Consider the following 15,310-nt stretch of genomic DNA (forward strand, 5'->3'; position numbering starts at 1 on the left):
GATGGCCAATATCCGAAACTACCGGAGGGTAGGAAGAAGGGCGAGTGTGATGAGGGAAGTGGGTGGAATCCCTGAGGGTGGGCCATTATCCTGGTATTTTCCCGGACTTTCCAGGATAGTAGACAAGCATGACATTGATTACATCACATCCTTGCTCTATGCACTCTTATTACATAAGCTACTTGCTATTTGTTTGCTACGGTTTTAGTGCAGATTACACCTTTGAGCAATGTTAGTAAATAATCCTCTGTGTATTGGGATTCAATAAGGTACAAATAGCTAAAATTGTCTTTTAAAATACATAGCCATCTACTTACACTTGGGGTTTTATTTGATAAACCACCAATTTTCTTTGTTTTTTTCCCCACTGGATTTAAAGTGCCAATCCTCATAAAGGCAAAACAAGGCGTGTGCTAAATCCATGACGTGCCGTCATTAAGCACAATCCACTTCAGGCACTGTTCTATAACATTTGTAAGTCATAAAATGGGGAGAGAATATTTAAAGTGGTGCAACTTCCCCAATGGCCATCACTATAGTGGGTGCAGGGGGTGCTTTTGCTGTGGGGCCCAGAGGCTTAGGGGGCCCTGGACCCAAGACATATAGTGAGGAATTCAATTAGATGCAAAAACTTAACGTCGGAGATATTTTCGAGTCTTTTGTCTATGCACGCTCCCATTTTTCCCAACATTTACAAAAGATGCGAAAACGCATTTGCACGAAAACTGTTCATGTAATAACCAGTACAGGGGAATTTGGGGAAATCTGTCTGTACTCCTTAAAATAGATAACTGACATAGGTCATCATTTTGGAAATGTATTAGTGGCCCTAATAAAATTATTTGGGGTTTTTAAATTGTGTCAAATAGCTGTTTCATGCATATTTGTATAGTGTGGAAAAATTATATAAAGCTATATATTTTTTTTTTTACAACAAATGACATGTCATTATTGGCCAAATTATGGTAATTAATAAATAATTTTTGCCTAATCAATCATTAGGGGCAGTGTCCAAGGGGGTTCTGAACCAAGGGCCTGATTCCGACACACTTGCAAGCGCAATGCGGGTCGATGGCCGTGCAGTGCGCACATGCAGCATGCGTGAGCCCCGAAGCGAGCGAGAAATCACTCGCTCCGGTGCTCGCATCCAAAAGGGGCGTCTGTCGATGTTGATCGACAGCTCGCCTCGTTTGGTAGGCGGGGAGGGGGGGTGGCTACACAAACGGAGGCGTTCCCGAAGGAACGCCTGCCATTTGTGGGAGGCACCACTGACATCACCAGTGATGTCAGTGGAGAGCTTCCTGCTCTGTTAGAGCAGTAAGCTCTCTGGGGCTTGCGGGAATGAGACCCTACGACAAGGGTCTTGTCGCAAGCCCCGATGATCGCGACCATCACCTAGCTGCTCACAAAAGCTGTGGGTTGTCACCCACAGCTTAGCGAGCGGCCAAGAGGCCGGTGTAAAAAAAACACGGCCCGCCCTGATTCAGAGCGAGCGCTCGCTTTTTGCGAGCGCCTCTGAATCAGGCCCCAAGTCCCCACATTTGTAAAAAGAGATAGGGATTTAGCACAACTTTTCACCTGCTCTGAGATGGTGGAAACCGTTCGCCGGTTTTTGTCTATGGAGTTTTTACACATGTGAAAACTTTGACAATAGGATTGCATGAAAGGCATTTTTGTGCAAAAAGTTTGCATCTGCAAAAGTTTTCGACAAACCGCGGCTTTTCGTGGCTAATTGAATCCGGCCCATTGTTGTATGCCAACCGGAATTGCTTGTTTAGCAATTAGTTCCGTCCCATTGCCCGGTCTGAAAAAGAGAAATCATCATCACATTATGGCGATCCAGACTGATGTGATCCATCTCCTGGAGGGCACTGCAGTAATACATATTATGAACTGCGAGGGGTCTTCAATGTGGCATAAAATGAACTAGTGGCACCAAAATGTTGCACTGTATGAACTGGGGACACTATGGTGTGGCACAATATGAATTTGGGTCACTATAATGTGGCATAATATGAACTGGGGGGATGTGGAACAATATGAGCTAGGGGCACTAATGTGCCATAAAATTAACTGGTGGCCCTATAATGTAGCACAGTATGAACTGGAGGCAATACAGTGTGACAAACATTAACTAGGACATTACTATGGTTCAAACTAGGCAGGGGCATATTTATAATGGGTGCAGGGTGTGATAGGTCCAGGGGGGGCCCGCGCCGCACACCCTGCACCCATAAAACTTACCCCTCCAGAGTTCCACGTCAGCTCCGGTGTCTGTACCTGTAAAAACGACTGGAAAAAGGCCGCCGCTGCCATTTTCCCGTTTGCGCATGCGCAGTACAGGGAAAATGGCCACCATGGCCATTTTCCCGGTGACCTGTGTATGCGCTATAGACTCTGGGCACACTCTAGTGCCCAGAGTCTATAAGTGCGGTGCTGGCCGCGCACTGCTCAGTGCACAGCCGGCCGCCGGATGGAATGGAGGGGGCCCGTGTAGGAGACTGCACACGGGCCCCCTCCTCTCTAGAAACGCCCCTGAAACTAGGGCACTACAGTGGGACATAAAATGAACAACGCTGTGGAGAGGTGTCTCTAGTCTGTGTAGAAGCACTGCTATAGGGGCCCCTTCAAAATGTTGCTATGGGGCGGACAAAGATCTGGCTATGCCCCTGTCTCCCCTGTTCTATCACCCGCAGACTCAGGGGCATCCTCATTGTGAACCCTGGAAAGTTATTCTCTGGTGTTCATGTGAGTGCACCCCTACATTGCAGAAATCATTATGAAGTACAGGGATGAGGCAGTATCTCCGTTATCCTGGCTTCAATAAACTCAAGGACACCCTAATTTAAAAGAGGAGTCCTTTCTTTCAGATAATTTAGCATTTTGGTGGTTATTTTCCATTTCAGATTGTACTACAGAAATAATAGCAGAAATGGGGAACGGCACTTAACGTGTGGGCACCTTCTATGAAAGAGGGAAATCCCCTTTTTCCAGTCCCCTTAATAATTATTATCTGGTGATCACCAGACAGTAACTCTCTAAGAAAGCATTAATAAGTCCAGAGATGATGGAGGCTTCTAATTGCCATAACTACCCTATCCTAGCATTAATAACCTCAGGCGTAACCTCATTTGAGGTATGTTATCTATTTTTCAAAATGTATACCTGAGTTACGCTACCCTGTTATATTCCTACATGTTTTACTCAAACACTGTACAAAAAAAGCCAGTCCAGGTATGTGCTTGGCCCTATCCATGGGTGAATTGGGCCAACGGGAACACAGGACAGTTCCTGCTGGGCCGGCACATGGCTGTGCCTCGCGCACCCATCAGTGGCTTACCACAGTCCCCTCCCCCCAATTGAAGCTATATGCCGATCAATTCACGTTCAGAGCTGTTGGGCATGTGTAGCAGATCATTATACACAGCTGAACAAGAACACAGCTGCCTGCCCTGCAGCCAATGGGATGGGCTGTGTGACATCTACACCTCCCAGCGTCAGGAACATCAGCTGTAAATGTGAGCTGTGCTCAGAGTCATAGAGAGCTCTGCAGCCAGTCTTCACACCAGGAAAGTCCATATATTGTATTGTCATGTTGTTCCTGCAGGGACCATCTCATCAGCACAATACTATTGGGAACACTGCATCCATGTTATCTGTAAGAATTATTCATCCATTGGCAACAAGGGGATGTTATCTAAATGAATTAGATATAAGAGCTTTTAAGATACAAGAACACACATGGAGTGGACATGTGTATATTGGATCAGACTGTATGTGGTCCTGTTTCTCTTCAGACCAGCATCCTAAAGCAAGTGCAACCTCGCCAAACTGAGACTGTGCTATCATGAGGTATCATGCCGCACGCAACTGGCTGATGTTGTAGGTCTGGGCATGTGTGTGAGTCGCACAACGCATGCATCCTGATTGTTACCGCACAGAGACGCAGCACATATTTGTAGATTTCAGTGGGCATTTCTGGGAGGTTACAGGGGGTGACTAATCAGACGAAGATGTAACATAGTATGGGCGTGTTGCTGAAAACAGTTTCGTACAGAGACGCTGAATTACTCACATTGGAGGCCATATGAAGATAGATGATCTGCACCTAGCTTAGGTGCGAAAGATGGTGGCATCTAAAGAGCACAGAGCTAGATCTGTAGACACTGACAGTGGATGTCTCAGTCCTTGCACATTTGGGCGCACGGATGAACACCTGGGAAGGGCACTGTAGTGGCATTAGCATAAAGGCGCAGATGCAACTGCACTAAAAGACACAAAGAAGGTCAAAACTGCCTTTAATATAGAATCAGGCCCTATAAGGAGGGAGTATCCAACCCCCTCAACAGACCCCACCCCCATTTGGGCTGCTTCTAGAAATGTCCTAGTCTAATTTTCCAGCCCAATCCACCTCTGGCCTGATCCTCATAGCGACGAAAATGACCCACGTTGTGGAGACAAAGCTTGTACCCATGTATCTCTGCGGTCACACGTCCTTACTGCACATCTTCCTCCTCTCCACTGATTAAATGGTTCATTTGGCATATGTCACAGAAGGACGAGAGGCTTCTTAAAGGCATCACCTTCAGTGCATTGGGGCACCGTTTGAGCTTTATTTATTGTCTCTGTCTAATGCTGGGCCCATCCATTAAGAGGAGTATAACCGTTACAGGCTATATAGTATTTGTAATGAAGTTCTGTTCTGTGATGTTTTCTACGCATTATCATTACATGCTTTGACCTTCTTTTGATGATTTTGCATGGTTATGTCTGTGTAGCATTTGTACAGCCCATTCTCCTGCATTGTCACTTCCCTTCTCTTTTTTTCTGTACTCCCTTTAATGTGTTTATGGGAAATATTTCTAAATCAATATATATTAAATGTAAAAAAAATAGGTCTGGCTGTTTGAGGAACAAAACGTCCTCCTATTTTCTGACAGTAAAAGGGTTAATAAGCTGTGCATATAAAATACATGCAGGGCCTCCCTTTACACACGCCTGTTTTCAGTAAGATATTCAGAGCAGCAGCTTGTAATGCTGGGAATGCAAAAGGATATGACAAGAGAATGGAAAAATAAAATGTGCAGGGAGAAAATGAGTTTACCTGAAGTTAGGGGTTAGTCTTTTTTTAAGATTCTTGTTTTGGAAGTTTCAGACTTGTGATATTGCCAACAATTGGGAGCAGTGCTGTTGCAGCTTCCAGCACTAGCTAGGTAGGTGCTTGGATTGACTGTATTGTTTACTTACATGTAATGCAATAATTGGAAGATTCTCTTCATAAAGGCTCTATCCATATTGGTGACACAACTTGCTTCTATGCTGGGTGTGTATATCACACTAAGGGGCACATTTATCATTGTGTATTTGCGGTTTAATCCCCCGAAAATTAACCGCAAATATTAAGTTGCGCCCAGATGTATAACAGAGGAACCGCAATACCTGCTGCGATTCCTCCATTCCCGTCGGCAGCCGCATCCCCCATAAGTTTCTATGGGGGATACGATGCTGCCAGATTTACCAACTTTCGAAATGTGAAGTATTCCAGAGATTGGCTAATACCATCTAAAAATGACAGCTGCTGTAGCCTATTAGCTGGGAGAGGGTTCCACGGAACCCTCCCCGGTAATGGCGGCCGCGCATGTGCAGTAAACTGGACTGTACATGTGCAGTAACCAGTGGCGGCGCCAGGGGTGGGGCTGCAGTACAGTCCAAAATTCAAATAGGGGAGTCACACCAGCTGCCAGTGAGTCCCGGCCATCTATGTTTGGCAGTGTTTGAAATGGCAGCTGGTATGGCTCCCCTATTTGAATTTTGGACTGTGCTGCAGCCACTCCCCTGAAGCCGCCACTGGCAGTAACCCTGGCGGCACACCGAGCACATCGCATGGACGAGCTCCTTTCAGAGCCCCTGTCCCTGCCTGTGCACAATGATACATTCCCGGCGTTATGATCGTATCTTGTAAAGCGATCATAGGCGGTAATGTCATGTCCAGATTGCATTGTAAATGCGATCATTACTAAATGGGCCTGTAAGAAAACAAAATACTGTTTGCGACATCTGAGACAAGCAAATTGAACTTCAGTCTAATGTGGGAGGTGTTCTATAGATCAGCTAAGGATACTAGGGATGACAGACAAAGCTTCTTAGGCAAATACTAATCCAGGGTTGCCTACCCTCCCGATTTGGGCGGGAGCCTCCCAATAAACGGGTGCAGCTCCCGCCCCCCCGGAAAGGCAGGCAAGCCTCCCGCATGCCGCCGATCCCCTGTCTCCACCCCCGTCAGTACCTGATAAACCCCCTTCAGCGGGGGGCCGCTGACGCTATTCATTTTGGCCCCGCCCCCTGCTTCACAATGCCTGTATTTCGGCATTGTGTAGCAGGGGCGGGGCCAAAATGCCGCGATCGCGTGGCCCCGCCCCTGTCACACCCGAAAACGACCTTCAGCCCGCCCGGCCACGCCCCCTTTTGCCGGCCACGCCCCCTGTTCTGCCGATCTGGCTGCTCCCTCCCGGAAGGAGCAGCCAGATAGTCGGCAAGTATGTACTAATCTGATTGTGTCTTTGCTGTGTCTGCTAATGACAGACATCAGGGGCTGTGCTACTGCACATGGAAAGTTCCTCTTTCACAGTTACACTCCGAGAGCTCTACTAATACACAGAAGCCATTACCTATATGTCTGATTGGATTCTGGTCAGAGGGATTATCTTGTTATTTGTGATATGCCAGAAGAGTAGTCATTGGCTGGCAACACCAATCACTCTGTAATACAAGACACCTGTGAAAACTGTAACCTTTTTAAACAAACATAATGCCAGTTCATTTTAACACTATCATCATCAGCGACTGAATCAAATGCAGTTAAAAAGAAAAGGGAGTTAAAGGAACTGTATAAAAATGAATGGAACATATTATTAGGGATCATGCTTGATGTTAAACGAATGTCTATCATGTAATTTATGTGATTCCACGCAGTTTATTGCAAATGGAAATTCGGTGAAAAAGCAGGAACAGAGGAGGTGCTTGACAAAAGCTAGCTACACGCTGTCAGATTATATTATCGGGACGAGAAACGGGGCGATTTTTCAGCAAACTGCCTGCCCCAATATCTGTGCTACACACTATGCGATTTTTCCATAGGAGCTAGCGATTTTTCACATCACACTGATTTTGCATATGTCCACCCACCAGAAGGATGACAGGAGAACATGGGGAATATGGGTAGATTATTGAGAATGCACACACACAGGGCCTGATTCAGAGCCGGACGCTATTTGCGCTCGCTCGTTCAGAAAAAGAGGCCGGATATTTAAATAGAGCGCTCGCTCTTTGCGGTCTGTTGACGCCTCTATGTCTGAACGAGCGAACGAAACATGCGCTCGCTATTTTTTAAAAAACGCCCCCTGGCCGCTCGCATCATACGTCATCTCCGCTATTTATTAGATTAAGTGAGTACATCGAAAGGCATCTGAACTGCTCGCAGTGCTTGTGGTAGCATTTTCCTACCGCAATCATGCGAGCAGTTCAGGCTAAAAGACAACCAAGTGACGTGGTCGATGACGCTGCTTTGTTAATCATGCACACCCTTAAAACGCCCATTTTGACCGTTTGGCACGCCTGCGTTCGGATCTCCACTCCCCGTTTTCAAGCACCTTCCCCTGTTACCACCCACAAACGCCTCATTCTGTCACTCAAATTAGCAGACATTCACTATTTTGCGAGCACACAATTTCCGACCGCAATGACTGGTTCGCGCATGCGTATTACAACCCATACGCATGCGCAGTTGTGCGAACATCGCTCGGAGCGAACGAGCTGCCGCTTACGAGTGGCTCTGAATCAGGCCCTAAATCGCCCACTAAATAATGCAGAACCCTTAATCCTCAATTTGCAAAACTGCACCTAGATTTCAGCCAAGGGAAATAGGTCTCCATTTAAGAATGGATCATAACCGCTTAAGGCAGAGGTTGCCAAAAGCCGTCTTCAGGGCTGGACTGTTAGGGTACCTTGAGGACCGAGTTTGGGAACCTCTGGCTTAAAACCTCGCTAAAGGGATTATTGACCCGATGTTTGCCCATCGACGACGTTATGCATATGCCACTTCAAACTCCTTCCGTGCGACTCAATGTGCAAGGACTGATATGCCCACTTTTAGTGTCCGTGCACAATGTAATACCGATTGATGCGTCCTTAGATGCACCATCAAAACTTGCACCAGCCCCACGGCAGGTGCTGCTTCTCCATTTGATTATGGCCTTCTATACCTGTGCATCTGTGAACGCAGCCGCGTGCATTGACATGCCTGAGACGCTCCCATAACACGCCCACTGAACTGATCATTTTTGTGTGAATTTCTAGTCTCACCGCTCAGGAACGCCCATCAGTTGTCCACAACATTTCTGATACAATCTGTCTCATTTACAACAGTGCCTTTATGCGTACCGTGTAACGCATGCGCCCTACGAGTCTTTAAAAGTTTTCATGCAAAAAATACCAGACCACGTGAACATCGTCCCTGCGTGCGGCCCTATGACATCTGTTTAGTATTTAGCATCAATAGAGGAAGTAAGCAGTATGGGCCCCATTGCTGAAAATGGGGACACAGCGAAGCTTTCCAAGCTTTGCTGAGTCCCCAATGGATTGCCACATGTGCAGACAGCCATTGTGTATGTGCATTAGAGCTAACAGCTGGACAGGTAAGTTATGTTTAATACCAGAAGCATTTTTGTAAGTATCACTGTGATACTAAATGAAATATGCAGTTGGTATTTGGTATTGTTTTTTTTAATGGCGGTCATGTGGCTTCTGTGGATTTGTTGAAATCAGGCAGGGGCGGAGTTGGGCCATGCATGGCTTTCTTTGTGAAGTACAGAGTAGGTGCTAAGCTCTGCACAAAATATAACTCTGTGTTCCTTGCCGTTCGGAGAGAAGCACTGAGAGAGGATGTACAAATTACCTGGGCCTCTCTCAGGACCTGGAAGTGCAAACAAGGCAGAACCACAACCCTAAAATGGCGTGCGCCACCTCCACCTACCCCTCAGCACATGACAGAGGGTGGGTGGGTGAATACACATTGCCTGGAGCACCGCATCACTAGCCGGAGAGTCCTTAGGACGCTCTGACCAGCAGGGTGAGTGGTGGCGTGTCTGAGGGATGCTTCGGCTGGCAGTGCAACACGTATACTGGCTGACGTTCCAGGCCCCCTGCTAGCCAGATGCAGGGGCTGTGAGGGCGCTGCCCCATGGGCTCTCTGCCCTGTGCAAAGGCACCGGTCACACTGCCCTACCTACGGCTCTGTAGCAATGCCCCCCTCTGCCCTTTGCAACGGCACCAGTCGCACCGCCCAATCTACGGCCCTGTAGCAATGCCCGCCCCACCCCCGCCATCTGTACCAGAGCCCAGACAATCACTTGATGGTCCTGGGGTGTGCAGCCATTTCCACTCTGTAAAATGACTTCAGCAGTACACTAGCTCAGAGATGGTGGTCTTTAGGTCTCGTCCTATACATTTCTTGGGGTCTCTGGTATGCCTCCATGTTCCACTGCGCTTTTTTCATACAATGTAAAAATAATTTCCTACACAAAATATGCAACATATAATAAAGACCGCTCAGATTTCCCTTCACTGTAAAGTTTGACAAATAAAGGACACCAAGCCGAGCAGTGTATTAAAGTAAAAATACAAGGGATGAAATTATTGAGTGGTAATAAAATGGAAGGAAGTTGAACTTTAAAGTGACTGTTTACATTTTGCGCAGAGCACATCTTTATATGGATGGTCATTGATTGGTTAACCATCGATTGTGACTTTGGTGATTAACATTGATGGTATGAAATCATTATCAGGGTGCCATCAATGATGTGAACCCATTGATGGCCATCCTTGTGGGGAGGTACAGCGGGCCAATCAGGGCTTTGCGGTGCAATGCAGGAGCAGGACCAAGCTCCGTGCCCTGGCACTAAGAGCGAAAAAAATTGGTGCCATTTTAATCGCATTTGTAAGTGCACACCAGCGTTATTAAGCTGATATGCATGCAGTAATGGGAAGGATGTATTGTATCCAAAATACGATGATTGATACATCCTGCCCATAATCTTATAGACAGTACATAGCTTTAGCTAAATAAAATGATAAATGTCAAAAGTAACATAATTTTTATTTCAAATTAACTCTGTATTACATGTTAATCTGCAAATATGAGAGAGTAAGACAATTTATTATTTCAAGTAAAGGGACAAAACTAGTTTTGCAGACTTCATGTTGATCAAAATCAACGTCACAAACAAAACAATTAACTTCAGTGCAAGTATCTTATTAAGTACTAATGGCCCCATTTTTCAATGATACATAACCCCTTTAGCACTCGCTAATGGGGTTATGTCGTCCTTTCAATATTTAACAAACAGCAGATTACAGCTGTTCGACACTGTATCGCTCTCGCCATCTTTAAATGGTGAGAGTGATACTGTCCCCATTGCCAACAATGTGTACCCAGCAGCAGCCTTTCTGGCTTCATCAAAGCACTGCCGGGTCCCTGCCGGGTTATAGAAGCCTGTCGTTGGCAGCGGAGGATGCAGCAGTTAAGGGGGATGAGGCTGGATCCCGCCTGCGAGGTAAGTAATGCTGAATACCAGTGGCATACTCAATTCTATCACTGCCATACTAAAAGAAATATGCCGCTGGTATTAAGGTTTGTTCATAAATGGGGCCATAAATTCTTTACATTTACACGTAATTTTTTAAATTTTCAAAAAATGGATTCATAAAATGTCTTCCATGCAAGATGATTCCACTATGTCACATATCTATTAGTTTGATTTTATTTTCAGTGTAATTTACTATAAATTCTCGAAATAAGCTGGTCGGTTTCACTCAGATTTTCAGATTTACTCGGATATGTTCGGATCTCAAAAACGGCATCATATTGGCTATTTGGCTCTCACGTGTTTTGGATATCCAATAACCGAATAAGACCGAACTTGGGCTAATTTGGCGACAAGAACCGAATAAAACCGAACCCGCACATCTCTAATAAATTCTACCCGACCCCACATTTCCAATATTACCCCTGCGTGTTCCCTGGAAAGTCGGGTGCGTTGTTTGTTTCCGAACCCTCTACAATCATTTGGCATGGGATCTGAGAGCTTGCCATACCCCTGAGGTCATATCTGTGGCACAACAGTCACTCCGTGCCCAGCTGGCAGGCGGCAGAAATGAAATGCTTTGTCCGTCATAATAGAGAACAGCAGGATTAATAGTAGAAAGACACCTGTTGTAGAACACACACAGTAAAAAAAAGTCGCTTTGAATGAACTAGTGGCTGCATACAGCAAGGGATGTGTGTGTGATATCCTAGTTGAGAACGAGGAGTTCAATTCCGTTTGAGCCCAGAATAAAAGACACGTTCCCCTCCCATATGTGTGTACTAACAGATACAGCAGCAGCTCCTCCAATTCTCCAACTACCGTCAGTCAGTCAGTGTGATCAGATGGGGGGAACACATTACACAAGGCTGGACTGAGGCCAAGCCAGGCGGCCTCCTCCTCCTCTCCTCTATGGGGATGATGAGCCGAGGACTGTGAGGAGGAGGGAGGAGCAGGGCCAGCAGGAGGAAGGGAGGCGAGCAGGACAAGGAAAGGGAGGGATTTCCTGCAGGGAATGAGGAGAACTAGCTGGCCTGACTTCTCTGAAAACTTAGGATAAAGTAACTTGCGGTCAAAATATAGGAGAACTCTTTTTCTCTACAGCCTCCCGGTAAGTGAGAGTCGCCTACTTATCTCTTCTGGGATCTGCAGTACTTGCTCAGGAGTTCTACATCTAGGAGAGATCAAAGCGATCTAGCAAGGGGAGGGGAGGGCAATGGGGGCGCTATTTGGGATTAGCTGCTGTAGTAGGCACATCTCTCAGTTGTGAGATAAGTATAGTTTAGTTGTGTGTGTACTAATGTATACAGGTATATATATATATATATATATATATATATATATATATATATATACAGACACACACTCTGATGCCCAGAATATCTTAGTGTGTAGTATAGTGTAATCTGTTAGTTCCCAGTGAGTTGGCTTTGTTGACATTTCTCTCTGCATGGTGTTGTGGTTGTGTTGGCTATTGCCTCATTTATGCTTACAGTATTAAAATTATTCCCATTTTTGTAAAACAACTTTCTGTATTCATACCATGTGTTTTTGTTTTTTTAATTGGAAAAGATTATTGTTGTTTTTTTTACCTGATGCAATCTTTCTTCTGTTGTGGCTAGTCATTGTGTACCAATGCTGTATCTCACAATCTCTACATTATAGATATACACGTTATAATGGATTTTGTGGGGCCTCAGGCACAGGAAAACTCAATGACGTCTTGTTTTAGGACATCAGCAGACCCAGGGATATTGTTTGTTTTATCAGTTGTTCACTCTTTTTTCCTTCTAAACAGTGAAAAGGTCAACAAATAAGAATTGTTTGTTCACTCAGTGTCCTTCCTTTCAAAGCTGTGCTGTTCTAATCTCTTCTATGTTATGTACTCTCTCTATATTTACTCATCTCCCTCTACCATCAACATTTTTATATTAGCTGCTACATCTGCAGCTTGCTGATATAACTTTGGCGCTGCTAGCACAGTTTTGAATGATAAGCAATATTTCCCAGAAGAAAGAGGGAAAATTATGGCTTTTAGACCAACGGGTTGTTAGATTGGATTACCGCAATCCCAATTAGGAAGAATTGCAGGGGTACAGCACAGAATATTTTGGGAATAATGAGGCAGTTACTATTGGGGTGGTCTACTAACTGTTTCACTGCTCCTTCATATACAGTCAGGCTGATGGGAGGAAGGTGTGTGTGTGAACAGGGGAGGGGGTCCCCTGAGCTTCCTGTCTCCGGGGTTATGAATGGGATCCAGCAGTCTGGAAGTAGCACAGGAACAAAACGCCTCTGCTGGCTCTTTTTAACCCTTCTTGTCAAGAAATAGGTGATGTGCAGGGGATAGTCAATAATGCACTTATTACCTAGGACACTATGTTTATTAAATAATACTGTGTATATGGTAGAATTAGCCTATACCGGCTATGTCAGGGAACCTAAAGCATTCGTGTTTTGATGCAAGTGTTCTGCTTTCTGACGTTAATCACATTTCTCATAAATGACATTTTGATGCAGAACACACCTCCTTGGCCCTCAAACATTTTTCCTCATAGACGAAAGGGAGAGAGCGGGCCTCTGCGTGTTTCTTGCCTCACACCTGAGGGGTTACTAGGTGTAAGGCTCAGTCAGTAACACAAATATTTGTCTTTTTTTTCTCTTTCTGCAGTGACGTCATATAGCTGCCAAGAAGTGGTTTCATTCAGGCGAACAGGGATCTTTTCAGAAATAGATTGAGAGGCTGCAACTGAACAGAACAATTCTAGCAGGAGAAAAGGAGTTCCCGTGCTCTCATTAAAGGGAAAGACATTACTGAGGATTCAAGAAGCCCTTCTAGCAGGATTTATTATATCTATCTGATGGAGTGCTCCAAAACTTTGCAACCTGCTTTATCTTGTGGACCTGGCACTGCAGCAAGTGTGCCCTCTTACCCACATGTGACATGGAAACTGTCCTAGTGACTACAGAGCAGAAGGGGGGAACACAGCACTGACAACAAACATATTTCCCCCCAGGTCACTGGTAGCCTGTAACTTACTGACATACAAAGTTCCTATGTAAAATACAGTGTCTACGCCAGGGTTTGTGTTTGTCTAGAACAGAACTCCTGATGTGGATAGCATTAGTGTGAGTGGAGAACAGCTCTCTCTCTGCCTTTTAAAAGGAAATAACGTGAGGGACCTGTGAATATATATTGCAGAAGAGCTCAGGAGATGACTGTTTAGCCTGTACGGCGATGGGTCGGGAGAATGAACTGATCCAGGCTGTGAAGAGTGGCGATGTTGGCACTGTTCAGAAACTGCTTGCAAAAGTTCGGACTTCAAAAAACAGTAAGTTATCTATTGCTATTTGAAAGTAGCACACTGGGCAGGGGATATTGGTGCATCAAGTGGAAGAGGAAGACTAGGGGGAGAAAATCATATTTTGGGGGTTATTTTAGAATAGGACTGAAATAGTGTAAACCAAACTTAAAAATAAACAAATTCCAAATGGCATATTCCAAAAATATGTTATTTAAAGCATGTAATTATTTAAATAGATTTTTTTTTTCTTATTAATAATAGTTTTTAGCTGAGCTTTGCATTAATCTAATGCTGGGTACACACTGGAACGATGTTGTTACGGTTTGGCCAAGTTGTAACGACATATCGTGCAGTGTATGTGTGTATATGCGCGCTCCTGCAATCGCATACAACGTTGTCAGGTTTGATGTGCTGCTTCTCAAACCTGACGATATCGCATGCGGCCCCATGTATGTTAATAAAGAAAAAACGAGTGATCGTTCTGTCGTTTATTACATTGTTCTGATGTGTACCCGCGGTAAGATATATTGTCCCGGTACACAGCGCCCAGTGTTTTCCCACCTTTACATTTTGAATTTCAGTTTAATACAGTATACACTACAGAATGATTGAGGAATAGGCAAACTGGATGGGAAGTGGGTTGCTCTAGAAAATACAGATTAAATTGTTTATAAATTGTCTCTTATCACCATGCTGTCAATGGGGATGTGGATTGCGGCTATAGAATTGTATAGAACATGGTTATAAGAGTTTCGTACTTACAGAAGAATTTACTTGGCCCAAGAAAATCTTCTACTCAAGTTTTAACATTTTGCTGAAAATGGCATGTAAATATAATTTTGTTTGTCGCTAGTAGGAAATATATTTATCCTCTCCCTTTTCCTCTAGAGGACCAGAGTCCTAGTCATTAGATGTTTGTACGCTGTCGAGGGTTTTAGGGGTTGAGTGTGGGTTTATATAGAGACAATGAACTTGCCTGTTTGCATTGTGTGTCTGGCGTGCGACATCTGTACTACAGTGACAGTGACAAATGAGCGGCCTGCATGTGGTGATGCACTGATCACTGATGCCAGGCACTTTTATATGCAGATAAGACCAACGGTCGCAGTGTCATACACGTACACAGTGTCTCGCAGTGTCATACACGTACACAGTGTCACCCAGCTGTCACCTGCTGACCTGACTCTATGCCTGCTCTCATCATAGTTAAACATTTACATGAGTCACATGAACAACATCCAACTAGGAACAAGTGTGTCTGACTCATGCATTCTCTTCGTTTCCATGATTACTCTAGTTTGTTGTTGTAGGTGTTATGTAGTGAATTCATATGAATTATGCAATATTAATTTTTATTAAAGGGAG

At 44.9% G+C, this 15,310-nt stretch overlaps 1 protein-coding gene across 2 annotated transcripts in view; it reads left to right on the forward strand.

Annotated features, from left to right (window-relative positions):
• The first annotated feature begins 11,488 nt into the window (after positions 1-11,488).
• The window catches only part of CASKIN2 (CASK interacting protein 2), a 48,120-nt gene continuing 44,298 nt past the window's right edge, over positions 11,489-15,310 (forward strand). Inside the window, exons 1-2 of one of the 2 annotated variants that reach the window (XM_088482559.1) lie at positions 11,489-11,751; positions 13,312-13,972. In XM_088482559.1, coding sequence (XP_088338685.1) covers positions 13,879-13,972 — 94 coding nt within the window. In that variant the 5' untranslated portion in view covers positions 11,489-11,751; positions 13,312-13,878. The remainder of the gene's footprint in view (positions 11,752-13,311; positions 13,973-15,310) is intronic. The other variant, XM_088482558.1, reaches the window with a different exon arrangement.

Source organism: Taudactylus pleione, unplaced genomic scaffold (assembly GCF_031769625.1).
Source record: "Taudactylus pleione unplaced genomic scaffold, aTauple2 ptg000290l, whole genome shotgun sequence".
Classification (NCBI taxonomy): Eukaryota; Metazoa; Chordata; class Amphibia; order Anura; family Myobatrachidae; genus Taudactylus; species Taudactylus pleione.